Here is a 26,900-nt window from a genome sequence, read left to right as displayed (position 1 = left end):
CTGGAGTATAATACAGGATGTAACTCAGGATCAGTACAGGATAAGTAATGTAATGTATGTACACAGTGACTGCACCAGCAGAATAGTGAGTGCAGCTCTGGAGTATAATACAGGATGTAACTCAGGATCAGTACAGGATAAGTAATGTAATGTATTTACACAGTGACTGCACCAGCAGAATAGTGAGTACAGCTCTGGAGTATAATACTGGATGTAACTCAGGATCAGTACAGGATAAGTAATGTATGTACACAGTGACTGCACCAGCAGAATTGTGAGTGCAGCTCTGGAGTATAATACAGGATGTAACTCTGGATCAGTACAGGATAAGTAATGTAATGTATGTACACAGTGACTCCATTAGCAGAATTGTGAGTGCAGCTCTGGAGTATAATACAGGATGTTTAGAAAGTGGCTGAACTGATTATGTAGATGAATTCTATATCTATAAACAAATTAAAAGGTTAGCAGACACATTAGTGATATTTGTTAAAAAACACAACAAAAGCAGCTATTCCCTATGGTGTCCCCATGTTTCTGTCTTCTGTTCTGCACCATCATAGACGTATCTGTGACAACATGCAGCAGGAGATCTCATGAAGACGTGTCAGTGCAGGTTCCAGGTGTAATGATGATGTTTCTATATTTTTCTCTATTAACAAGTGGAATTGATGCAGCTTTGAATGTGGCCATTAAGAGCAGGTCCTGAGTGGTAACGCTTCATTAATTTCCTGGACCTTGTACCCAAAATCTCCATGGTGAACACCTCCATGGCCACTGAGCCTTGTAGATGGATGATCCAAGTGTCGAGAACAGATTTTCCAGTACATAATCCATAGCATCAGTAATGATCCCCCTGAGACATAAAGTATCAGTTTGTACATATATCTCAAGAATGGCGCCCTCGTTACACAGCGCCGCAGTGTAAACACCCTTTAAAGGCCGTTGTTAGTGAAGCGGCACAATGACCCTGGCGGTCAGATAAAATATTCCTTTTTTGACTCCTCTACTGCCTCCTGCAAGGATGGGTCACTTTTCAGAGCAACTTCAGAGTGTTCTGCAAATTCCGAGCCTTTGTCCTCGTTGGTGTGGTACGTGCCCTTGTGTCGGTACAGGTACTGGAGAAAGATTATGAATAGAATAATAACCACCACGACCACAGCAGCCACAGTCCCTAGAAAGACAATATCCAAGTTGACAAAAGTATAAAATACAAGACAAACATTAAAAATACTAAATAACGTAATATACTATATCAAAATGTAACAATTATATAAGGTAAAAAATACAATGTGGCAGATATGTTAAGACAGGTTTATTCTACAGCAGGGTATTGTGCCTGCGCCATTTTTGTGGTGCCTGAACTTCATATCTGTGGAACAGCAAGTGTGCACCATAAATTCTGGTGCAAATCAATTTCCAGGTGCAGTGATGCTGATATAATATACTGTAACAATGTATCATAATCTAATGTAATATCTAAAATAGCAAAATGAGATATCTTAATATACAATATAAGGACTTTATAATTTAATATAATGTAACATCAGCAATGTAATATTATATAATGTGAGGTGATAATATATAACATGACATCATATACGGTAAATTACTTTAATGTAACACACTGTAGTCTTAATACACAAAATGTAATAAGCTGCAGTATAATTTAATGTTTACAACTACAATGCAATATCATTTGACCTAATAGAATCCCATAACAATATACAATATACTGTAATATAGAATACTATGTCATTTTAATGCACTGTAATAGAAAATAATATAAACTATAGTAACAATGTAACAGAATAATTTAAAGTATTATAATAGAATCTATATTTTACTTTAAATGAAATGTAACATAATATAGAATGATGTAAGATTTAAAAATACTACTTAAGATGCAAAGTAATGTTTTTTAATTTAATAAATAATAAATGTAACGTTAGACTGTAATAAAATAGAATGTAATGTGATATAGTGTTACATTACGTATAGTACAATAGAATTAGAATAGATTGTAGAATCTAATGTATTACATAGCCTGTAGTAGGGCACAAATTGACCTCATAATGTAATGCAGTGTAATATAAAATCCTGGACGAGGATGAATATTTTGTATCCCATTACGTATATATAATATAACGCATGATACATTTTTGGGATACAATGTGACACTGGTTCAAAACATAATAAACCCAGCAGCACCAGGGTGAGGGGTGATGGACTTCCACTAAGCTTGTCACCCGCATATTAAACCACTGTCCTAGGCTACTGGACCAGACTGGCAGGAGCAGGAGGCCAGTAACTACCAGCGTCTTGACACTGTGCCCAGCATTCAATCTGTCAGCCTCTTCAGGTGAAGGACCCTGGTTACTGGCAGCACAAGAATGGCAGTATAATAAAAAAATATATAACATTTTTTAGATTTCTACTTATTTGATTTCAAGAGGTTGTAATGTTGTAATTTTTTGAGCTGTGTCCCTATGACACTGTCTGACCTGTTACATGTGCACTTGGCCCCTGAAGGCATCTGTGTTGGTCCCATGTTCATATGTGCCGGCATTGCTGAGAAATATGATGTTTTATTATATGCAAATGAGCCTCTAGGAGCAACAAGGGCGTTACCATTACACCGAGATGCTCAGCTCTCTCTGCAACCTGCTGCGCCCTCTCTAGTTTGATTCACAGGGATGGGCATTATGTTGTTCCTGTTCCTGCCTGGTCATGTCAATCACAGTACAGAGGGCGCAGCAGTTGCAGAGAGAGCTGAGCCTCTCGATGTAATGGTTGCTCCTTGAAGCTCATTTGCATATATTTAAACTTCATTTTTCTCAGCCATGCGGGCACATCCGATGACGGGATCAACACAGATGCCTTCAGCTGCCAAATTCACATGGAACAGGTTAGCCGGTGTCATAGGGACAAAACTGCTGACAGATGCCCTTTAATAGTAAAAAGTATCAGCAAGTTGGTGAGACCGGGATGAAATGTCCCATATATCGCCAGCTGTACATTTAGCAAGAGTTCATCTTATGCAATTTCTGAAAAATCAGAAAACTTTTTTTTTCCTCATACGTTCCTGGAATATATGACCTCTGATCTGTGTAATTGGACTCCTGCATCGGGTGGTGGTTACACCCGGGTTACACCCGCCATGCTGCAGCTATTAGATGAGTGGCGTCTGTCTTACCCCCAATGATGGCGGCATCTGTTCCGCTGATGGTGGTTCCTGGAGCTGTGAACACATTAGAATGGAGAAGAAGGTTATTTACTGTGCCGTCTTCCTGGTAGATATCAGTGCTCGTGGGGTGGAGGGGGGGGGGGGTAGTTATATATATATATATATATATATATACACACACACATACATTTTTCATCTACAAAGAAATAACAAATACCTAAAAGACAAATACAAATGACTAATAAGCTGCTGCACAGTCATTCCCAGGAGCAGAGACAGTTCTCATCTAGGATGACTTGTGCAGTGCATTGTGGGTGATCCATTTCCAGGACTTCCAGCTGTTGTACATTATATAATGTGAACCCTCCCATAATGCACCAACATACAGAGATGATGCTCCAGAAGATGAAAAGGCATGCAGACTACCTACTCCAGGAAATGTCAGAATTATGAATGCTGCTCTGGCTGCGACAATAAGTATAAAATATGATCAGTAAAAGAGAAGTACCGTATTTTTCGCCGTATAAGACGCACCGGCCTATAAGACGCACCTAGGTTTTTGAGGAGGAAAATAAGAAAAAAAAATGTTTGAACCAAAAGGTGTGCTTTTGGTGGGTTTTGAACTAATTGTGTTCTGTGGATGGCACTGTTATGGGGAATCTGTGGGTGATGCACTGTTATGGGGGATCTGTGGGTGATGCACTGTTATGGGGGATCTGTGGGTGATGCACTGTTATGGGGGATCTGTGGGTGACACTTATGGGGGATCTGTGGGTGACACTTATGGGGGATCTGTGGGTGACGCACTGTTATGGGGGATCTGTGGGTGACGCACTGTTATGGGGGATCTGTGGGTGACGCACTGTTATGGGGGATCTGTGGGTGACACTTATGGGGGATCTGTGGGTGATGCACTGTTATTGGGGGATCTGTGGGTGACACTTATGGGGGACCTGTGGGTGACACTTATGGGGGATCTGTGGTGACACTTATTGGGCTCTCTGGATGGCACTGTTATGAGGATCTGTGTATGACAGTTATGGGGGGGATCTGTGGATGACACATATATAGCATCTTATGCTATGTGTCATCCACAGATCCCCTCCATAAGTGTCCCTGTAGTGAATGACCCTCAATACAGGGCTGGGGGCCGGCATCTGGTTTTATAATGACAGCAGGGCCCGTGCAGTGACTGTATTCTACTACACGGGCCCCACTCACTGTATAATCGTATCTCTAATAGTAAATTGTCATGTTCATAATCGCATAATGAGCGCTGTATATTACCGGTACTTACAACTACAAGCGCTCGCCGAGAGGAGGGAGGAAGGAGAAGGCAGGCCGGGAGGACAGGCGCTGGCAGTGTGAGTCATACGTCATGCGCCCACGCCGCCTGCTTCATTCATAAAGTGGGCGGCGCAGGCGCGTGACGTATGACTCACACTGCCAGCGCCTGTCCTCCCGGCCTGCCTTTTGCCTCCTCCCTCCTCTCGGCGAGCGCTTGTAGTTGTAAGTAATACACTGCGCTCATTATGTGATTATGAACATAAGAATTTACTATTAGAGATACGATTATATAGTGAGCGGGGCCCGTGTAGTAGAATACAGTCACTGCACAGGCCCCGCTGTCATTATAAAACCAGATGCCGGCCCCCAGCCCCTCCTCCCTCACAGCTGATACACCCGCCGCGCGGCATCGCGGTGGGTGTATCATTGAAAATACAGCAAAATTGGCAGCATTCGCCGTATAAGACGCACTGCTATTTTCCCCCCACTTTTGGGGGGGGGAAAGTGCGTCTTATACGGCGAAAAATACGGTAGCTGTTTTATGGCCATTGTTCTGATTTTCTACCTCCTGGATTCTGCATACCTATAAGGTTATCGGGATATTCCATTTCTCTTGCAAATGGGAATCTGCATGAAATCTGGAGAAATCACAGTCGCAGTAACTGCCATGTTACCTTGCACAGATATCACATGGAGAGGTGTTACTCGTTCCTATGCATCAGAAGAGTAAGATATGTATTGTAGATCATTCCAAATTGTAAGTTGAAAGCAAAGTAGTGTTGATCGAGCACCAAAGTGCTTGTGTGCTCAAGTAGAACACTTCATGATGCTCAGGTGCTCTACAGAGCACAATGGAAGTCAATGGGAGAACTCGAGCAATAAACCAGGCACCCCCCGCTCTGAAGAGGGGAGGGTGTCGGTACTCTAGTTCTGCTTAGGAGTCCCTGTTCTTACTCCATATATAGCTATGTCCATATATGGAGTCAGTGCTTTGGGAAACCCCGTGTATTTAAATCTAATTTAGCCTCAATTTCTGAAAAGTGTCTGGTGGGATTCGAACTCACAACCTGTAGAAGGTTGTGAGTTCGAATCCCACCAGAAAATTTTCAGAAATTGAGGCTAAATTAGATTTAAATACACTGGGTTACAGCCAAGAATGTTAACCACTACACTATAGAGCTGGACGGCCAGTTATTTAAAAAAAATATATATGAGACTTCTGCTGTATAGGAATATTTACTACTAGTCAGTATTCCTATACAACAGAAGTCTCTCATATTTTTTTTTAAGCAACTGGCCATGCAGCTCTATAGTGTAGTGGTTAACATTCTTGGCTGTAATGTAGAAGGTTGTGAGTACGAATCCCACCAGAAACTTTTCAGAAATAGAGGCTAAATTAGATTTAAATACACTGACTCGAGCATCGCTCTCGAGCACACGCAATATTCGGCCATGCAGCATGTCGCAGGCAATGTGCAAACTACGGTCCACTGCAAGAAGCAGAAAATATATCCTTTATACCTTACAGAAAGCGGCCTAGAGGAGATTCAGGGGCAACAGCAGAATACGCTGCACTAACATTTAGTTGTCACCCAGTGCATTTCTGAAATTTGGTTTTGCAGCAACGTATTATCAGGGAAGATTTATCAAAAGATATATGGCAAATTTATGACAAAAAAAGTTGCAACAAATTGTGGTGCATGTCAAAATAGCATTTTATTTTTGTGACTTTTTACACTTTTGAAAATTTTTAAAATAAAAGTAGGTAGGGCTTAGAGGTAGAGCCAGGGTCCATTATGGTAGATTTCCTATCATTTACACAAGTAACTGGTGTATATTATAGCTGAAATCTATACCACCTCAAATCCAAATTTAGTTTTCTAGTACATGAACTAACAGAAGATGCACCAATTTTATGAAAAGGCCTCTTATCAAATTTGGCGCATTTTACTCCTGCAAAGCTTAATGTCCATCTTAGTAAATCTGCCCCAGCGTGCCTGATATTATATTACGCAGAAAAGTAAAACACAGCAGAAGCATCAGCTATGGTTATAGGAGGCGCTCCGCCTCAGGCCAGCAATTACTATAAGATCTCCAGAATAAGCAAGAGAGATAAGTGAATCTTCTCTCAAATGTGAATTCTTCCGATTCACTGGGAACCACGAATAAGTTTAAATAAATCTATCTTCTCGTCTTAGAAATTGCTAGTAAAGCATTAATTCCATGTAATGTAAAGTATTGATGGCGGTTGTGGAATGTATTAAAAAAAATAAAAAGATATAATTTTAATGGTTTAATTTTATGAGTATCTGAGGGTCTCAATGATTAATAAGAAGAATCTGCTCTCAGTGTCACAAGAAGCTGGAAGACAGAAGCGAGTCGGGGACTGCCAAAAAAAGCCTCATGCCAAAAACATGACAAAATGGTATTTTTCAAGGTGCCAAAAATAGCTGCGAGATAAATAACTCGTCTCTTGGCTCTGACTGCGCCGTGGGTGACAAGTGATTGGCAGCAGGTGGTGGCGCGGGCAGCGTGAACCTTCGTGCTACAGATGGTTTTAGCAAAATACTGTCACTCTGGAGGAAAGTGATCATCTACTTCCAATAATACATTTTCATTGTGATTACACTTTATTAGTTTCCTTGTTTAAAGCTTTATTTACATAAAAGGAATCAAATTCTGTCCCAAATGTAAAATATTGAACATTCAAATCATAACATTATATTTATAGTCAAGTCTCTACAAGTCATTAATGTAAAATCCTCATCCTCCAAAAGTAATTGCAATGTACAGATATAAGAATATCCAAGTGTATCCACATAACCTGATGTGAAAGAATCCTCACCCAATGTAATTGTCCTTCAAGTAAATTCTTAAAGTTTTTTTTTTTGAGATTTACCTGCTATCCTTTGGGTAAGTCATCAGTATCTGATCGGTGGGGGTCTGACACCTGAGATCCCCACGATCAGCTTTTTGAGAAGGCACTGACATTGCTGTGAGCGCCACAGCGTTCTCACAGCCTTCCCTAGGCCAGTGACGACACGTGCACATCAGCCCCATAGAAGTGAATAAGGCTGAGCACAATACCAAGCTTAACCACTATGAAATGTACGGCGCTGTGCTTGGTAAGCCGGAAAAAGGCAGCGGTGCTCACAGGAGCGCAGTGTCTTCTCAAACTGTTGATCAGTGGAGGTCTCGGGTGTTGGACCCCCACTGATCAAATACTGATGGCCTATCCTTAGGATAGGTCATCAGTTGTAAAATGTTGGAAAACCCTTTTAACTAACATAATATTCTTGTATATAGGAGCAGTATTATAGTAGTTATATTCTTGTATATAGTACCAGTATTATAGTAGTTATATTCTTGTACATAGAAGCAGTATTATAGTAGTTATATTCTTGTACATAGGAACAGTATTATAGTAGTTATATTCTTGTACATAGGAGCAGTATTATAGTAGTTATATTCTTGTACATAGGAGGCAGTATTATAGTAGTTATATTCTTGTACATAGGAGCAGTATTATAGTAGTTATATTCTTGTACATAGGAGCAGTATTATAGTAGTTATATTCTTGTACATAGGCATCAATGGGAGAACCCTAGCATTAAACCAGGCCCCCCCTGCACTGAATTACACGGAAGAGGCACCCCGATACAACCTGTATATCCCATAAAGGAGGGCCTCATTCACATTGTGGTACAATAGTTCAGGTAGTGGGACTTCTACACTCATAAAGCCTATGCACTAAGTGAAAGGGCTGCCAAAAATTACAAGGAACCGGCACTCCAATACACCCTTTATTACACATAAAGGAGGGCATCATACACACCCTTGAAAAATTTTGATTGGTGTCCTGCTGGTGACCCTCAAAAACATTAAGAGCAAGGGCAGCCTAATAAGCATGTTGATATGATGGAGGAGGAAGATGAGAAAAGGGAGATTGAACCATATACCCTTGTTTGTGGTGGAAGGGGTGCATGGGAATACAGTGTATTCAATTCACCATAAAAGCCACATTTAGAGTGACTTTATGTTCAGCTGCTTCCTCTGGTGGTGTAGAGAAGTCAGGGGCGATCCAGGCCTTGTTCATTTTGATAAGAGTCAACCGGTCAGCATTTTCAGTTGACAGGTGGATGCGCTTATCAGTTATTATGCCCCCAGCAGCACTAAATACCCGCTCTGACAAAACACTGGCGGCAGGGGAGGCCAGCACCTCCAAGGCGTAAAGCGCCAGTTTGTGCCACTTGTCCAGCTTGGACACCCAGTAGTTGTAAGGCACAGAGGGATCATTGAGGACGCTGACACGGTCTGCTACGTACTCCTTCACCATCTTCCAAAACTTTTCCGTCCTTGTGACACTAGACCGCACATTAGTGTGAGGGTGCTGGCGGGTGTCATGGAACTGTCCCAGGCTTTGGAGAGTGTTGCCCTGCCTCTGTTGGAACTGCTGTGTGTTCCCCTTGTCTCTCCTCCTCAGTTGCCCAAGGAACTACATACTCTGCCGCCAGCGTTGTCAGCTGGAAATTTTTGGAGCAATTTTTCCACAAGGATCTTCTGGCACCATTTTGCTCGTCCTCTCCACCACAGGAATGAGAGATGAGACGTTCTCTTTGTAGCAGGGGTCGAGAAGGGTGAACAACTAATAATCTGTGTTGGCCAAAATTCATATAACACGAGGGTCACGGGAAAGGCAGCCTAATATGAAGTCACCCATGTGTGCTACAGTCTCAACAGACAAGACTTCACTGTTCTCATCAGGAGGATGACTCTCAATCTCCTCATACTCTTCCTCCTCTTCGGCCCATCCACGCTGAACAGATGGAACTTCCATGGGTACTACCCTCTGTAGCGGTGTCAACTGTCTCCTGCTCCTTATCATCATCATCATCCAATTCACGCTGCGAAGACGAACTGAGGGTGGACTGGCTATCACCCTGTGCACTGTCTTCCCCCATTTCCACCTCTTCCACATGCAAAGCGTCCTCCTTCATTGTGAGCAGCGAGCGTTTGAGTAGACACAGAAGTGGGATGGTTACACTGATAATAGCGTTATCGCGGCTGACCATCTGTTAATTCCTCAAAGTTGCGTAAAACCTCACAGAGGTCAGACATCCATGCCCACTCCTCGCTTGTGAAGAGCGGAAGCTGACTGGAAAGGCGACGACCATGTTGCAGCTGGTATTCCACTACTGCCCTCTGCTGCTCACAAAGCCTGGCCAACATGTGGAACGTCGAGTTCCAGATCGCGCTCATGTCGCACAACAGTCTGTGAGCTGGCAATTGTAAGCGCTGCTGCAGCGTTGCCAGACCGGCTGAAGCTGTTGATGACTTGTGGAAATGGGCACACATGCGGCACACCTTCACTAGCAGCTCAGGCAAATTAGGGTAGGTTTTGAGAATCCGCTGAACCACTAAGTTTAAGACGTGGGCTAGGCATGGGATGTCTGTGAGCTTGCCGAGCTCCAAAGCCGCCACCAAGTCACGGCCATTATCCCACGCCTGGTTGTAGGTTGAGTGGCGAGAGCCACAACTCAGTCTGATCCCTTATCACCTGTCACAGCTCTGCAGCGGTGTGCTGTTTGTCACCTAAGCAGATCAGTTTCAGCTCGGCCTGTTGCCGCTTCCCCACTGCAGTGCTACACTGCTTCCAGCTGCCGACTGATGGCTGACTGGTGCTGCAAGATAAGAATTTCGAGGTGGAAGTGGAGGAGGAGAAGGGGGGTTGGAGCCACTAACGTAGGTGGTGGCGGAAATCCTGTTGGAAGTAGGGCCCACAATCCTTGGCGTCGGTAGCACCTGTGCCATCCCAGGGTACGACTCGTTCCCGGCCTTCACAACGTTCACCCAGTGTGCCGTCAGGGAAATGTAGCGTCCCTGGCCAAAAGCACTTGTCCATGTGTCCGTGGTTAAGTAGACCTTCCTAATAACTGCGTTGGACAGGGCACGGTGATGTTACGGGACACATGCTGGTGTAAGGCAGGGAAGGCACACCATGAAAAATAACGGTGGCTGGGGACTGAGTAACAAGGGACGGCCGCCACCATCAGGCTGCAGAAAGCCTCAGTGTCCACAAGCCTTAATGGCAACATTTCCAGGGCCAGCAATTTGGAAAGGTGCGCATTTAGTGCTATGGCCTGTGGGTGGGTGGTTGGGTATTTGCGCTTTCGTTCAAAAGTCTGGGGTATGGACATCTGTACACTGCGCTGGGACACAGAAGTGGATGTGGTCGCTGATGGTGCTTGCGAATGTCCAGGTACAGGGCGGGAGGCATCCGGGCCTGCATCTTGGACAGGGGATTGGCCAGCACGTAACACAGGGGAAAAGGAGGCAGTGGTGTGACCCGCAGACACTGATTGTGGACCCAGGTGTTCGGCCGACCTATTTGGGCGCTTTGATGCCATCTGGCGGATCATGCTGGTGGTGGTGAGGTTGCTAATGTTCACGCCCCTGCTCATTTTGGTATGGCACAGGTTGCAAATGACAATTCTTTTATCGTCCGCACTTTCCTCAAAAAAGCGCCAGACTACGGAACACCTAACCCTTGGCAAAAGAGATTGCTGCAAGGGGGTTCTCCATGGAAGAGTTGCGGACATGTTTGGTGTGGCCCGCCTTCTCCCTTTTGCCACCCCACTGCCTCTTCCAGCCTGTTGCGGTGCTGCGGATCCCTCCCCCTCTGTACTGCTGTCCTCGTTCGGCTTGCCACTTTTCCAGGTTGGGTCAGTGACTTCATCGTCCACCACCTCCTCTTCCACTCTGGTCATCCTCCTGACTTGTTGACCTAACAAGAACCTCACTTATTGACAACTGTGTCCCATTCTCATCATCAACCTCTTGAGACACTAATTGCTGTTCCCCACCGTCATCTTCTTCTGACTGTGGATGCTCAAGAGTTTGGGAATCAGTGCACAATATCTCCTCGTGTCCCTCTTCAAGCGGGCTTGACGAGAGGCCCAAATTAAGGAATGACGATGAAAAGAGCTCCTCGGAATATCCGAGTGTGGGATCACTTGTTTGCCAAAACTCTCCATGGTGGGTGGAAGGAGGATCAGGGTGAGGATTCTGTTGACCAGACTCTTGGCTACTGAGACTGGACTTTGTGGAAGACAGGGTGGTGCTTAACCGACTAGAAGCATTATCTGCTGCAATCCAACCGACCACCTGGTCGCACTGGTCTGACTTCGAAAGTGGTGTCCTGCGCCGCCCTGCAAACTGGGACATGAAGCTAGGTATCGTGTATGAGTGTGTTTCTTGTGCTCTGGCAGCAGGCACAGTTTCACCGCACCCAGGGCCACGGCCTCTGCGTGCACCATCAGCAGCACGGCCACTTCCCCGTCCATTACTGTTCGCCTTCTGCATATTAAATGTCACACGTACAGTAGTGCAGGTTTTGTAAGTGTATGCGCAAATAAATTACACTGAATGTCACATATATTTAGGATATGCACACGTTATACAGGAGATGTAGCGCAGGTAATGTCGCTGGCATCAGCAGCCAAACAATTGTGCTGAATGTCGCAGATATTTAGGATGCGCTAATGTAACACAACAGATGTAGCAGAGGTTGTGTCACTGTCAGCAGCGGCCAAACAATTGCACGCAATATTGCAGCCAGACAAAACAATAGTCCTTGAAACAGGACTTTTGGGTCTCTAACGACTTTCAACACAAAACAATTCCTGTCCCTACACTATGTCCCTTCTTCAGCACAGCTCTCCCCTGAGAGCCAAACCACGTGTCATCTGGTGCTATATAGCACCCGATGACGCGTTTCAGCCAGCCAATCACCGTAATGCCAGTGACCAACATGGCTACGGCATTACAGTGAGGGACGAAAAATGGTGTTCGGCCAAGCATGCTCGCTCAACACTATTGGGCACAAATAAATTTTATTAAAATGTATTTGCTGAGTACGTCATTCATTTTATATGGTGAATATAGCATTAGTTTATATATTGCATGTTTGCTGGGTGATGTTGCATTGTGTTTTTCAGTAGTCGGACTCCCACCAATCAGATATTGATGACATATTCTGAGGATAGGCCATAAATATTGGACATCCAGAAAATCCCTTTAGCATTTCAATTACTGACAGCAAGCAATAATTTTGAAATGGTGAAACATTGAATCAACTTTATAGAAATGTTTCAGAACTTTTCATGTTATTTACTGATGTCTAGATGAGCCTTTTAATTTCTTTTCTGGGTGTCAGGCAGGATATTACGGTAATATAGACTAGATTTCTGGTTCACACAATGCAGCAAAAAATCGAGAGAGATGTTAGAACAAATCATCAGTGTTCCCATGAGAAGGAAGAAGACGTCATATGAACCCCGGTCATGCGCTGGTCACGTCTCTATCATTTCTATGCTACAATACACAGAATATTATATAGTTATAATGCACCCCGAATTCTATTGTACCCTGCACAGCCCGTACCATACAGTCATTTCAAGCAGAGTGAATCAGCTGCAAGGCAAATAAACTCCCAGCAGCTTTCATCTCAGTCCATTAGCAATAAGAGGAATGTCCACATCAGCCGGAGTCTGCTCGCTGTACGCAGGAAATAGGACGGGATTCTGCTCACTGAGAGGATTCCTTGGGGTCACCTTGATTGCTCCCAATTATAGAGGTATGGCCTGTATAAGAGCTCTTCACACAGATCCCCATGTCTAAAAATTCCTCATCTATCTCTCAACTGTAGTCTATAAAACACTACAATAAATATCACTGTGGCCCCCAAGATCAGGACAACAGTGAAAGAACATACTCTTAGAGGATACCTTTACCCCTAGCGTCAACTGTAACAGCGCCTCTAGAGGCCAAAGGGGAGATTATAGTATCCAATGTAACAGTGTCCTTAGTGATCAGCAGAGAATCTGTATAATGCAAGTTATCCTATGAATCAAATTAATTTTAAAAAAATCTCAAAAGGCTTTTGACCACTATCTGAAACCGAATTCCAATTTTTACACCTAATTATACTTATCTCCATCTTTCTGTTTTCTTGATGTCCACCCAGCACCACTGCTAATCTGTGCTATTGTGGGATGGCCCTTGGGCAGTGTCAGATGGCGTATTTCTCTTTTTTCTGCCAAAAGCTCCCAAAATGCATACGATTTATATGTCTTTCACTCCCCCTGCAACACATAACACCAATCAGTCTCCTTCCCTCTATGGTAGCTGTAAACATAGTCCTCAGTAAGTCTCCTTCCCTCTTTGGTAGCTGTAAATATAGTGACCAGTAAGTCAGTCTCCTTCCCTCTTTGGTAGCTGTAAATATATATATATTTTTTTTTAAGTAACTGGCTATGCAGCAATTATAGCTGAGTGGTTAAGTGCCTTGCCTCTAATGCAAAAGGTCATGAGTTCGAATCCTGGCAGAAACTTTTATGAAATAGAGGCTAAATTAGATTTAAATACACTGGGGTGTCCCCAAGCACTGACTCCATATATGGACTCTATTTCTATATATGAATAGAAATAGAGGCTAAGTTAGATTTAAATACACTGACTCGAGCATGCTCGCTCAACACTAGTAATTTGGGGTATTTTTTTTCAGTCTGAGATGTCATATGGCCTAGGAAGAGACTGTTGCACTCACGAAGCACTGCAGCCTCTTGATACAAAAAGAAACTAAACTAAAATGCAGGGGCCCGAATTGGGTAGACAGCCCCGGGCCTATCATGCACTTTATCCACCCCTACTGGCAGCCATAAATACATGTATAGTGCCCAATAACTTCCCCTGTGTATGGGTAGCTAATATGTACCATGGATTATGGAGCACATGCGCAGCGAAGTTTGGTGTACTGTCTTGAGCTTTATATGTGCAAAGCGCATGCACCCTTAGTCACAAACACTTTTTGTTGTATGGAGAGCAATGACGTGGAACAGCGATTGCGGTGCCCCCATCATTTAACTCAGATGCCACGTTCAGTGCTGGTTTCGGCATCTGAGACTCACATTTGTGTGCTTAGGGGCTTAATCTGGGGTTAAAAATAAAAGATTCTTCATCCACTTGATGTCGGAGAGGCCGTCCGCTCCCTGACTATGTCAGCGCGCGGGGCCAGTGTGGTTACGTGGTGATGTCTTAACTCTTGCCGCAGGTCCTTTAGCAGGTTTTCTTCAATCAAGACGCAGCAGACGGCCTCTCCGCGAAGTGGATAAGACAAGTATAATTTTTTTTCTTTTTAGACACCATTTAATTCTCTCAACACTAACCATCATCCTGTCCTGCATCTGCTCTTACCTTCTCTCTAACCCTGTCCTCCCTCCTTTCCTTATTCCTCTTACTCCTGTCCCCTCTCCTCACCTGAACATTTCCGCCTCGGCTTCTCCTACTACTCAACCCTCTCCAGTCTCCCCTCCACTCTGGCTTGTTATAGGGCCTCTCAAATAAGGAAACATTGGATACACAGCGCTGAGTGAGTGTCCGAGTCAGTGTCAGGCTCTGCCTGAACCAAACACGGATTCTGGACTTCTGACTGAAAGCACAAACTGTAATGCTGTAGATCTTCGGCCGCCCCCCAGTACAAGAAAAAGGGAACAGTCAAACAAAAGTAACTCACAGTAAGAGAGATAAAGCTTCCTCTCCACTCCTAACTCTGATCCATCCCTATCTGCTTCTGAATCCCCCCCACTTCTGCTTTCTCTCCACCTCTGCATCCCTGCTCCTTTATATTTCTCCACTACTGTTTCCCTTCTGGTTTCCTCTGCTCCTTCCTTTCCTCCATTCTGCCTCTCCTCTTTTCCTGGTCTGCCTTCCCTTTGCTCCTACCTCTTCTACACTCCTGCCCTATTTCTAGTCAGGCTTCCTCTCTGCTTCTTCATACCCCTCAGACTTGCTTCCCATCTCTTCTGTTCCCTCCTCACTATTCATGCTTCCTCTATGCTTCATCCTCTGCTCTACGTTTGTTTTCCCGGGTCACCTACCTCCCTTCCTCTTCTGCTTTCCCATCTCTCCCACCTCTTCTCTGCTACTACCTCATGCTTTCTGTATGCTTCCTCCACCCCTACAGACTTGTTTCCCTATCTATACTACCTCCTGTATTTCTTCCCTTCAAGGCCCGATTCACATATCTCAAGCCTTCAATCCTGCCTTCTCTCTACACATGCTTCCTCTTTGCTTCCTTCTCTATTGTTTCCTTATTTCTGCTGCCTCCCATTACATTGAGCCTTCCCTATCCACTTTCCTTATATCTTCTCATGCTTCTCCTCTACTTCTTCTTCCCCTCTTCTGCTTTTGCTTTCTTATTGCATTGTCCTTCACTGTCTTCTTGCTTCCTCTCTACTCATGATTCTTCTCTGCCGCTTCCAACCCTTATCTCTTTCCTCCCCTATACTCATGCTTCCAGTCTGCTTCTTCATCCCTTTGCCTATATTTTCATGCTTTCTCTTGTCTTCTTCTGCCTCTCTTCTGCTCTTTCATCCTCACGTCTTGTGCCTCCCTCTCCCCTGTCTATTCAGGTTTCCTCTTTGCTTCTTCATCTTTCTGCTTCCCCTGCATGCTCCCTCTATGCCTCTTCTTCTTCCTCCTCCCTTCCACCCTTGCTTCCCCATCTCTTCTGCCTCTATTCTTCTGCTACCTCCTGTCTACTCGTGTTTCCTCTCTGCTTCTTCACCCTTTTGCTCCCATTCCTCCGTCCTAATCTCTTCTCTAGCTCCCTCTTTGCTTCTTCTTCTTCTTCCTCTCTTCTGCTCCTTCATCCTCACATCTTGTGCCCCCCTCCTGTCTATTCAGGGGTTTCCTCTTTGCTTCTTCATCTTTCTGCTTCCCCTGCATGCTTCCTCTATGCCCCGTCTTCTTCCTCCTCCCTTCCACCCTCGCTTCCCCATCTCCTGCCAAAAAATCGAGAGAGATGTTAGAACAAATCATCAGTGTTCCCATGAGAAGGAAGAAGACGTCATATGAACCCCGGTCATGCGCTGGTCACGTCTCTATCATTTCTATGCTACAATACACAGAATATTATATAGTTATAATGCACCCCGAATTCTATTGTACCCTGCACAGCCCGTACCATACAGTCATTTCAAGCAGAGTGAATCAGCTGCAAGGCAAATAAACTCCCAGCAGCTTTCATCTCAGTCCATTAGCAATAAGAGGAATGTCCACATCAGCCGGAGTCTGCTCGCTGTACGCAGGAAATAGGACGGGATTCTGCTCACTGAGAGGATTCCTTGGGGTCACCTTGATTGCTCCCAATTATAGAGGTATGGCCTGTATAAGAGCTCTTCACACAGATCCCCATGTCTAAAAATTCCTCATCTATCTCTCAACTGTAGTCTATAAAACACTACAATAAATATCACTGTGGCCCCAAGATCAGGACAACAGTGAAAGAACATACTCTTAGAGGATACCTTTACCCCTAGCGTCAACTGTAACAGCGCCTCTAGAGGCCAAAGGGGAGATTATAGTATCCAATGTAACAGTGTCCTTAGTGATCAGCAGAGAATCTGTATAATGCAAGTTATCCTATGAATCAAATTAATTTTAAAAAAATCTCAAAAGGCTTTTGACCACTATCTGAAACCGAATTCCAATTTTTACACCTAATTATACTTATCTCCATCTTTCTGTTTTCTTGATGTCCACCCAGCACCACTGCTAATCTGTGCTATTGTGGGATGGCCCTTGGGCAGTGTCAGATGGCGTATTTCTCTTTTTTCTGCCAAAAGCTCCCAAAATGCATACGATTTATATGTCTTTCACTCCCCCTGCAACACATAACACCAATCAGTCTCCTTCCCTCTATGGTAGCTGTAAACATAGTCCTCAGTAAGTCTCCTTCCCTCTTTGGTAGCTGTAAATATAGTGACCAGTAAGTCAGTCTCCTTCCCTCTTTGGTAGCTGTAAATATATATATTTTTTTTTTTAAGTAACTGGCTATGCAGCAATTATAGCTGAGTGGTTAAGTGCCTTGCCTCTAATGCAAAAGGTCATGAGTTCGAATCCTGGCAGAAACATTTATGAAATAGAGGCTAAATTAGATTTAAATACACTGGGGTGTCCCCAAGCACTGACTCCATATATGGACTCTATTTCTATATATGAATAGAAATAGAGGCTAAGTTAGATTTAAATACACTGACTCGAGCATGCTCGCTCAACACTAGTAATTTTTTTTCAGTCTGAGATGTCATATGGCCTAGGAAGAGACTGTTGCACTCACGAAGCACTGCAGCCTCTTGATACAAAAAGAAACTAAACTAAAATGCAGGGGCCCGAATTGGGTAGACAGCCCCGGGCCTATCATGCACTTTATCCACCCCTACTGGCAGCCATAAATACATGTATAGTGCCCAATAACTTCCCCTGTGTATGGGTAGCTAATATGTACCATGGATTATGGAGCACATGCGCAGCGAAGTTTGGTGTACTGTCTTGAGCTTTATATGTGCAAAGCGCATGCACCCTTAGTCACAAACACTTTTTGTTGTATGGAGAGCAATGACGTGGAACAGCGATTGCGGTGCCCCCATCATTTAACTCAGATGCCACGTTCAGTGCTGGTTTCGGCATCTGAGACTCACATTTGTGTGCTTAGGGGCTTAATCTGGGGTTAAAAATAAAAGATTCTTCATCCACTTGATGTCGGAGAGGCCGTCCGCTCCCTGACTATGTCAGCGCGCGGGGCCAGTGTGGTTACGTGGTGATGTCTTAACTCTTGCCGCAGGTCCTTTAGCAGGTTTTCTTCAATCAAGACGCAGCAGACGGCCTCTCCGCGAAGTGGATAAGACAAGTATAATTTTTTTTCTTTTTAGACACCATTTAATTCTCTCAACACTAACCATCATCCTGTCCTGCATCTGCTCTTACCTTCTCTCTAACCCTGTCCTCCCTCCTTTCCTTATTCCTCTTACTCCTGTCCCCTCTCCTCACCTGAACATTTCCGCCTCGGCTTCTCCTACTACTCAACCCTCTCCAGTCTCCCCTCCACTCTGGCTTGTTATAGGGCCTCTCAAATAAGGAAACATTGGATACACAGCGCTGAGTGAGTGTCCGAGTCAGTGTCAGGCTCTGCCTGAACCAAACACGGATTCTGGACTTCTGACTGAAAGCACAAACTGTAATGCTGTAGATCTTCGGCCGCCCCCCAGTACAAGAAAAAGGGAACAGTCAAACAAAAGTAACTCACAGTAAGAGAGATAAAGCTTCCTCTCCACTCCTAACTCTGATCCATCCCTATCTGCTTCTGAATCCCCCCCACTTCTGCTTTCTCTCCACCTCTGCATCCCTGCTCCTTTATATTTCTCCACTACTGTTTCCCTTCTGGTTTCCTCTGCTCCTTCCTTTCCTCCATTCTGCCTCTCCTCTTTTCCTGGTCTGCCTTCCCTTTGCTCCTACCTCTTCTACACTCCTGCCCTATTTCTAGTCAGGCTTCCTCTCTGCTTCTTCATACCCCTCAGACTTGCTTCCCATCTCTTCTGTTCCCTCCTCACTATTCATGCTTCCTCTATGCTTCATCCTCTGCTCTACGTTTGTTTTCCCGGGTCACCTACCTCCCTTCCTCTTCTGCTTTCCCATCTCTCCCACCTCTTCTCTGCTACTACCTCATGCTTTCTGTATGCTTCCTCCACCCCTACAGACTTGTTTCCCTATCTATACTACCTCCTGTATTTCTTCCCTTCAAGGCCCGATTCACATATCTCAAGCCTTCAATCCTGCCTTCTCTCTACACATGCTTCCTCTTTGCTTCCTTCTCTATTGTTTCCTTATTTCTGCTGCCTCCCATTACATTGAGCCTTCCCTATCCACTTTCCTTATATCTTCTCATGCTTCTCCTCTACTTCTTCTTCCCCTCTTCTGCTTTTGCTTTCTTATTGCATTGTCCTTCACTGTCTTCTTGCTTCCTCTCTACTCATGATTCTTCTCTGCCGCTTCCAACCCTTATCTCTTTCCTCCCCTATACTCATGCTTCCAGTCTGCTTCTTCATCCCTTTGCCTATATTTTCATGCTTTCTCTTGTCTTCTTCTGCCTCTCTTCTGCTCTTTCATCCTCACGTCTTGTGCCTCCCTCTCCCCTGTCTATTCAGGTTTCCTCTTTGCTTCTTCATCTTTCTGCTTCCCCTGCATGCTCCCTCTATGCCTCTTCTTCTTCCTCCTCCCTTCCACCCTTGCTTCCCCATCTCTTCTGCCTCTATTCTTCTGCTACCTCCTGTCTACTCGTGTTTCCTCTCTGCTTCTTCACCCTTTTGCTCCCATTCCTCCGTCCTAATCTCTTCTCTAGCTCCCTCTTTGCTTCTTCTTCTTCTTCCTCTCTTCTGCTCCTTCATCCTCACATCTTGTGCCCCCCTCCTGTCTATTCAGGGGTTTCCTCTTTGCTTCTTCATCTTTCTGCTTCCCCTGCATGCTTCCTCTATGCCCCGTCTTCTTCCTCCTCCCTTCCACCCTCGCTTCCCCATCTCCTGCCTCCCCTCGGCTCCTGCACAGGGCTGATAAACAGCTCAGCTACTCCTCAGGAGTTATCAGAAGCTGCTAGAAGTAAAGTCAAGCAAGAAAGATAAGAGATGTGCCTGAGTCCTTAATACCTCTGCTGCACTGTACACCCATGGCAGGGAGCCATGTCATTAGGAAAGAAAGCTCATTACGTGAGGAAGGAAGCTAAAACTTTAAACTTAACCCCGTCAGTGATAGAACAGATGTCAGTTTCAGGATGCAGCAGGGGACAGAGGCTGAGAACGAGAAATCCTCGAAAGACAGTGACATTATAACAGGCCTGTAAAATGGACCATAAACCACTTGGTTTAGAACCGGCCATATTAGCGGATCGGGGACAGTATTATGTTTTTTGGGATCAAACCAACATCTGAGATTTCGGTCTCTGACCTCCACTAAAGAGACCCTAGTCATAAAATAACTGGTGATTTAACTGCTAAGCGATGAACGTAGTATAATCCTACATGTACATCTCCATAATCCATACATATCGGTGTACGTGCATAAGAAGAAAACATTTCCAAAGGGAAGGGGTTCGCATTTATCGCTTCCATAGTGGCTCTGGGCTCTTCTGAACATTTCTATCACAAAAGTGCAAAAATGATTTCTCCCCATGTATAATGGAAGCAAGGTAGACCCAAAAAGCTTTGGGCATGGGAGAAGGTTGCTGGCAGACATTCCAGGTGGCTAAGTGACTAAAGATAGCTTTCAATGGCACTGAGTGGTGTACAGAATGCAGCTCTGGAGCACAAACTTCTGCCCCAACAATTAGAATATCATGCAGTGTATGAGAAAAGGAAGATGTGAGCTCAGGGCAGCTATAATATAGAGCAGGCATCCTCAAACTGTGGCCCTCCAGCTGTTGTAAAACTACAACTCCCACAATGCCCTGCTGTAGGGTGATAGCTGTAAGCTGTTCGGGCATGCTGGGAGTTGTAGTTTTGCAACAGCTGGAGGGCTGCAGTTTGAGGATGCCTGGTATAGAGGTGGAGAGGCTGCTTCTTATTGCGGTTCTAGGCTCCTCATATCTTCTATCTTCTCTCCTGATGTCTTCTTCACAGACTCACTCTTTCTTTTCATTATAATCTCAGTTAATAAGCAGAAGGTTAGAAAGAAAGGGCTGGAAAATCAGTGGGGAAAACGTCTTGTAAGGAGGCCGGGGGTGAGATATAATATTGTCTTGTCTGTTCCTTGCCCTCCTCCTCTGGGCACAGTGCCCTCCAGGTCTCAGCCAGCTTTAATTGAATTTAGACTATTAATTTTATGAACTAATGGAAAAAAAGACCCCTGGGATGTTTTATGCATTTAGCACAAAGCGTTCAAAAGAATGGAAAATGAATCCTTTCCAAGTCGGCCGCGGTTATCAGGAACGCGTGACGGCATCCAACAAATGACCAGATAACACCAAGAGATTTGATATCGCCATCTGCATCCCAGTAATCTGAACCTTTCAGGTAGATTTTAAAACAATAAGACACAAAATACAAATTAAACGTTACATTGATATAAAACCAGGTGGTGAAGCTTTACCAGGTCGGAGGAGCCCCAGGATTCTAATGAGAATTGTCCCAGTGCTGAAACTGACGAATAAAACTGCTTGATTGTGCGCCCTGTGCAAATAGTAGTCCGCAATGCACGGACATCGTGTGCCCGCTATTTGAGGATGCTGACTCATTCACTTGAGCCGCAAGACTCAGTATGCATCGCAAAAATATAAAACACTGCTCCGTATCTTGAGGATTCCTGACCCATTCTAGTGAAGCTGTTTGTGGGCTCCAATACAGACCCAGGGCACACACGTTCCTGGGAATGAGCCCTAACTATGAGGTAATGAGGTATTATTATATAACTCATTAAATAGCTCATTACAATAAGCTGAATATACTACTTCTGTGTCCCTATAATGACACCAAAAATGCCAGACTTTCTCATAATACTGCACAAGAATATAACTGCTATAATACTGCTCCTATGTACAAGAATATAACTGCTATAATACTGCTCTTATGTACAAAAATATAACTACTATAATAGTGCCTCCTATGTACAAGAATATAAATACTATAGTACTGCCTCCTATGTACAAGAATATAACTACTATAATACTGCTCCTATGTAAAAGAATATAACTACTATAACACTGCCTCCTATGCACAAGAATATAACTACTATAATACTGCCTCCTATGTACAAGAATATAACTACCATAATACTGCCTCCTATGTACAAGAATATAACTACCATAATACTGCCTCCTATGTACAAGAATATAACTACTATAATATTGCTCCTATGTACAAGAATATAACTACTATAATACTGCCTCCTATGTACAAGAACATATCCACTATAATATATAGAAAAGTGTAGGAAGACTGAGCACTCACCAGCTAGACCAATTGGTCTAGCTGGTGAGTGCTCAGTCTTCCTACACTTTTCTATATATTATTCTACCTATGACTGGGTGAGTCATAAATAGACTTAGTAGCACCCATTTCCACAACTGTATGCGGAGTGAGCCACCATACCATAAATATATTCCTTTTTTATATCCACTATAATATTGCTCCTATGTACAAGAATATAACTACTATAATACTGCCTCCTATGTACAAGAATATAACTACTATAATACTGCCTCCTATGTACAAGAATATATCCACTACAATACTGCCTCCTATGTACAAGAATATAACTACCATAATACTGCCTCCTATGTACAAGAATATAACTACTATAATACTGCCTCCTATGTACAAGAATATAACTACTATAATACTGCTCCTATGTACAAGAATATAACTACTATAATACTGCCTCCTATGTACAAGAATATAACTACTATAATACTGCTTCTATGTACAATAATATAACTACTATAATACTGCTCCTATGTGCAAGAATATAACTACTATAATACTGCTCCTATGTACAAGAATATAACTACTATAATAGTGCTCCTATGTACAAGAATATAACTACTATAATACTGCTCCTATGTACAAGAATATAACTACTATAATACTGCACCTATGTACAAGAATATAACTACTATAATACTGCTCCTATGAACAAGAATATAACTACTATAATACTGCCTCCTATGTACAAGAATATAACTACTATAATACTGCTCCTATGTACAAGAATATAACTACTATAATACTGCCTCCTATGTACAAGAATATAACTACTATAATACTGCTCCTATGTACAAGAATATAACTACTATAATACTGCTCCTATGTACAAGAATATAACTACTATAATACTGCTCCTATGAACAAGAATATAACTACTATAATACTGCCTCCTATGTACAAGAATATAACTACTATAATACTGCACCTATGTACAAGAATATAACTACTATAATACTGCTCCTATGTACAAGAATATAACTACTATAATACTGCACCTATGTACAAGAATATAACTACTATAATACTGCTCCTATGAACAAGAATATAACTACTATAATACTGCCTCCTATGTACAAGAATATAACTACTATATTACTGCTCCTATGTACAAGAATATAACTACTATAATACTAGCTCCTATGTACAAGAATATAACTACTATAATACTGCTCCTATGTACAAGAATATAACTACTATAATACTGCACCTATGTACAAGAATATAACTACTATAATACTGCACCTATGTACAAGAATATAACTACTATAATACTAGCTCCTATGTACAAAAATATAACTACTATAATACTGCCTCCTATGTACAAGAATATAACTACTATAATACTGCCTCCTATGTACAAGAATATAGCTACTATAATACTGCTCCTATGTACAAGAATATAACTACTATAATACTGCCTCCTATGTACAAGAATATAACTATTATAATACTGCTCCTATGTACAAGAATATAACTACTATAATACTGCTCCTATGTCCAAGAATATAACTACTATAATACTACTCCTATGTACAAAAATATAACTACTATAATACTGCTCCTATGTACAAGAATATAACTACTATAATACTGTTTCCTATGTACAAGAATATAACTATTATAATACTGCTCCTATGTACAAGTTTTATGAGTTAAATGGGGTATTCTGGTAGCTAAAAGTTAGGATAGGGGATAACTTTCAGGTTGGGGTCCTATCTCTGGAACCCCCCTCCGATCACGAGAATGGGGGTCCTGTACCCCCTGCAGACCCCCTACTGCTCCCCTGAAATTACCGGAGCAGCTGGTCGCTACATTCATTCCTATGGGAGTTCCGGTGGTAGCCGAGCGCTGTACTCCAGAGGAGCTGCAGGGGTTACGTGGCCCCATTCTCATAATCTGTGGTGGTCCCAGCTGGAGGACTCCCACCAATCTAATAGTTATCCCTGTGGATAGGGGATAACTTTCACCTACCGGAATACCCCTTTAATGACAATTTTCCTCTTTGTCCAGAACGTTCTGTACTCTTGGTCCATGAAATTGGTGACTGTTTTTCAGTGAAAGCCGCGTCCGCTCGGTATTTGTTCTGCGCTGCGCTCGTTACGGCCGCGGGCGTCTCCAGGAATACAGCGTATCGTAAACAGCGTTAATTATGAATGATTTAACCAGTCAGGACTCGGCAGCAGCTGCTGGAACGTCCCGTGCGAGCAGGCGGCCTCCGCCAGTAACTCAGGGCCGGATAGTCTTGGGACTGAACAGAAATGATCACCTTATTTCCTGTTATGATCATTAAATGTTACAGGATAAAATACGTCCTGACGTCCGGTACCTGGAGACAATCAGTACGTAGCGGCACACCTGCTCTGCACGCCATGGAGGATGCCAGGCATCGAGGCTGAATTTGTTAAATGATTTTAAAACAGCTTTAACACGGTGTAATTAACCGTGAAGAGCAGATGAGTGGTGCTGCTGTACGGCACATACGCTATGTAGCAGAGCTGAATCTGTCATTCCAAGCCTGAAATGTTTTTCACGTAAATCATGAATCCTTCTTTAAGTCGATCTAAAAGTTGGTTTATATTGCTGACTCAAGAAACAACCAAATCGGTTTACCTGCAGTCCTATGTAAAACTACAGATCAGCTATACGCTGTGCCAAATGACAAACTTAGCACTGCTACATCCTACTGATAGAGGTCCAAATCACTATTACCTTCCCCCCAGTTTATGTCAAACTGAGCTCTGCTACAACTGACATACCCCTACCTGCAGCCCCTGACACACTGCTTTTCTATATACTTTAAGCACCTATTTCTTTAGCTTCTTGAGTTGGACGCTCAGCTCTGCCGCATGTGGCACGCTCAGCTCTGCTGTATCTGAAAAATTCTGCTCCTCTGAATCTGACAAACTCAGCTCTGCAGAATCTGATGAATATCACCTGTTGCTTTTTCCATGCGAAGTTCAACAGACGGCCGTCAACACCCGTTCCGCAATTTTGCGAAACAAGCGCGGATCCAGGCTCTCTCTCGTAGGGCTCGTTCACATGAACGTATTTTGTGTTCCGTATACGGGCCGTTTTCTGCGTTCTGCATACAGTCCGTATATGGAACCATTCATTTCAATGGGGCCACAAAAGATGCGGACAGCACACGTTCCGTCCGCGGCTCCGCAGGAAAGATAGGGCATGTCCTACTGTAGGCATTTTCTATTATGGTTGTGGCCATGTGCGGTCTGCAAATCGAGGAACGCCCGCGGCCGGTACCCGTGTTTTGCGCATCTGCAATTTGCGGATCAGCAAAACCACTACAGCCGTCTGAATGATGCCTAAGGACAATGTGTCAATGATTGCTCTGTTTTTATATTTGCCCCTTGACCCAAGAGCTTGCACCTCCTGAGGCTCGACCTGTGATTCCTCAGAGGGGCTTTGTCTTCTCTACATAGTTTCATGAACCAACACCCAAACCGGCCAGTAACTATAATGGCTACTTCATCTCCAAAGGCGTGATCACTCAGCTTTCCCGGGCTCCTGAAGGGCATATCTACCTGGTTACACATAGATACCCCCCCCCCCCCCATGCCCTGCCCCACTCTCAGTTGAGGGCTCATTAGTCGGGTTCTAGGAAAGCTGGGTGACATTCAGTACGGCCCCACTACACCTCCTGCATGTATCGCCGTCCGGCTTTCTTAGGTTCCTGGAAGTGAAATCTACCTGATTTTGCAGAGATCAACACAAGAACCATTCAGGGCTCCAGGAAAGCTGGGTGTTATTTAATACGGGACCACTACCACCATCATCCAGCTTTCTTAGGTTCCTGAAAGGCAAATCTACCTGGTAATGCAGACTTCGGCCTCTTCCACACGAACATGCGCGCTCCGTGGCCGTATTGCGGACCGCATTTGCGGATCCGCAATAAACGGGCACCGTTCCATGTGCATTCCGCATCACGGATGCGGACCCATTCACTTCAATTGGTCCGCAACATCCATAGATGCGGAATGGTGCGGAACGGAAGCACGGAACGGAACCCTACCGAAGCACTACGGAGCGCTTCCGTGGGGTTTCGTCCCGTATTTCCGTTCCACAAAAAGATAGGACATGTTCTATGTTTTTGTGGAACGTCCAGATCGCGGACCCATTAAAGTGAATGCGTCCGCGATCCGCTGCGGCTGCCCCACGGACGTTGTTCATGCATTGCAGCCCGCAATTTGCGGGCCGCAGCACGACCACGGGGCGCACACTTTCATGTTCAAGAGGCCTTACTATTCAGCACTGTAGGAGAGAGTGACAACCCCTGTGTGAGCAGCAGCAGTGACTATATTGGTTGTCACCCAGCTTTCCCAGAAACAGATGAAGACAACTTTTACCAACTTGTCAGAAGCAGACGACCCGAGCTCTCAGGATTTTAGGGGAAATGCTTTTTGAGCCTCTGATCCGCGGAGGGGGCTGAGGCAGGATGCAGGAATATCCTGTTTGCATTAGTGGGAAGATTGACGGTGCGGTCCTTGCAGGACAGATGGGGAGCTAATTGAGTGTGATGGTACAATGTGCGGATCCGTGTA

The 26,900-nt window shown here is 43.9% G+C and overlaps 1 protein-coding gene across 1 annotated transcript in view; it reads right to left on the bottom strand.

Annotated features, from left to right (window-relative positions):
- Positions 1-280: 280 nt before the first annotated feature.
- GYPC (glycophorin C (Gerbich blood group)) overlaps positions 281-26,900 on the bottom strand; it is a 35,044-nt gene continuing 8,424 nt past the window's right edge. Inside the window, exons 3-4 of the mRNA XM_044302655.1 lie at positions 3,197-3,241; positions 281-1,174 (exon numbers count right to left, since the gene is read on the bottom strand). Of these exons, the coding sequence (XP_044158590.1) occupies positions 978-1,174; positions 3,197-3,241 (242 nt within the window). The 3' untranslated portion in view covers positions 281-977. The remainder of the gene's footprint in view (positions 1,175-3,196; positions 3,242-26,900) is intronic.

Source organism: Bufo gargarizans, chromosome 8 (genome assembly GCF_014858855.1).
Source record: "Bufo gargarizans isolate SCDJY-AF-19 chromosome 8, ASM1485885v1, whole genome shotgun sequence".
NCBI classification, from domain to species: Eukaryota; Metazoa; Chordata; class Amphibia; order Anura; family Bufonidae; genus Bufo; species Bufo gargarizans.
The sequence above is the reverse complement of the archived record's forward strand: the minus strand, read 5'-3'. Positions and strand labels throughout refer to the sequence as shown.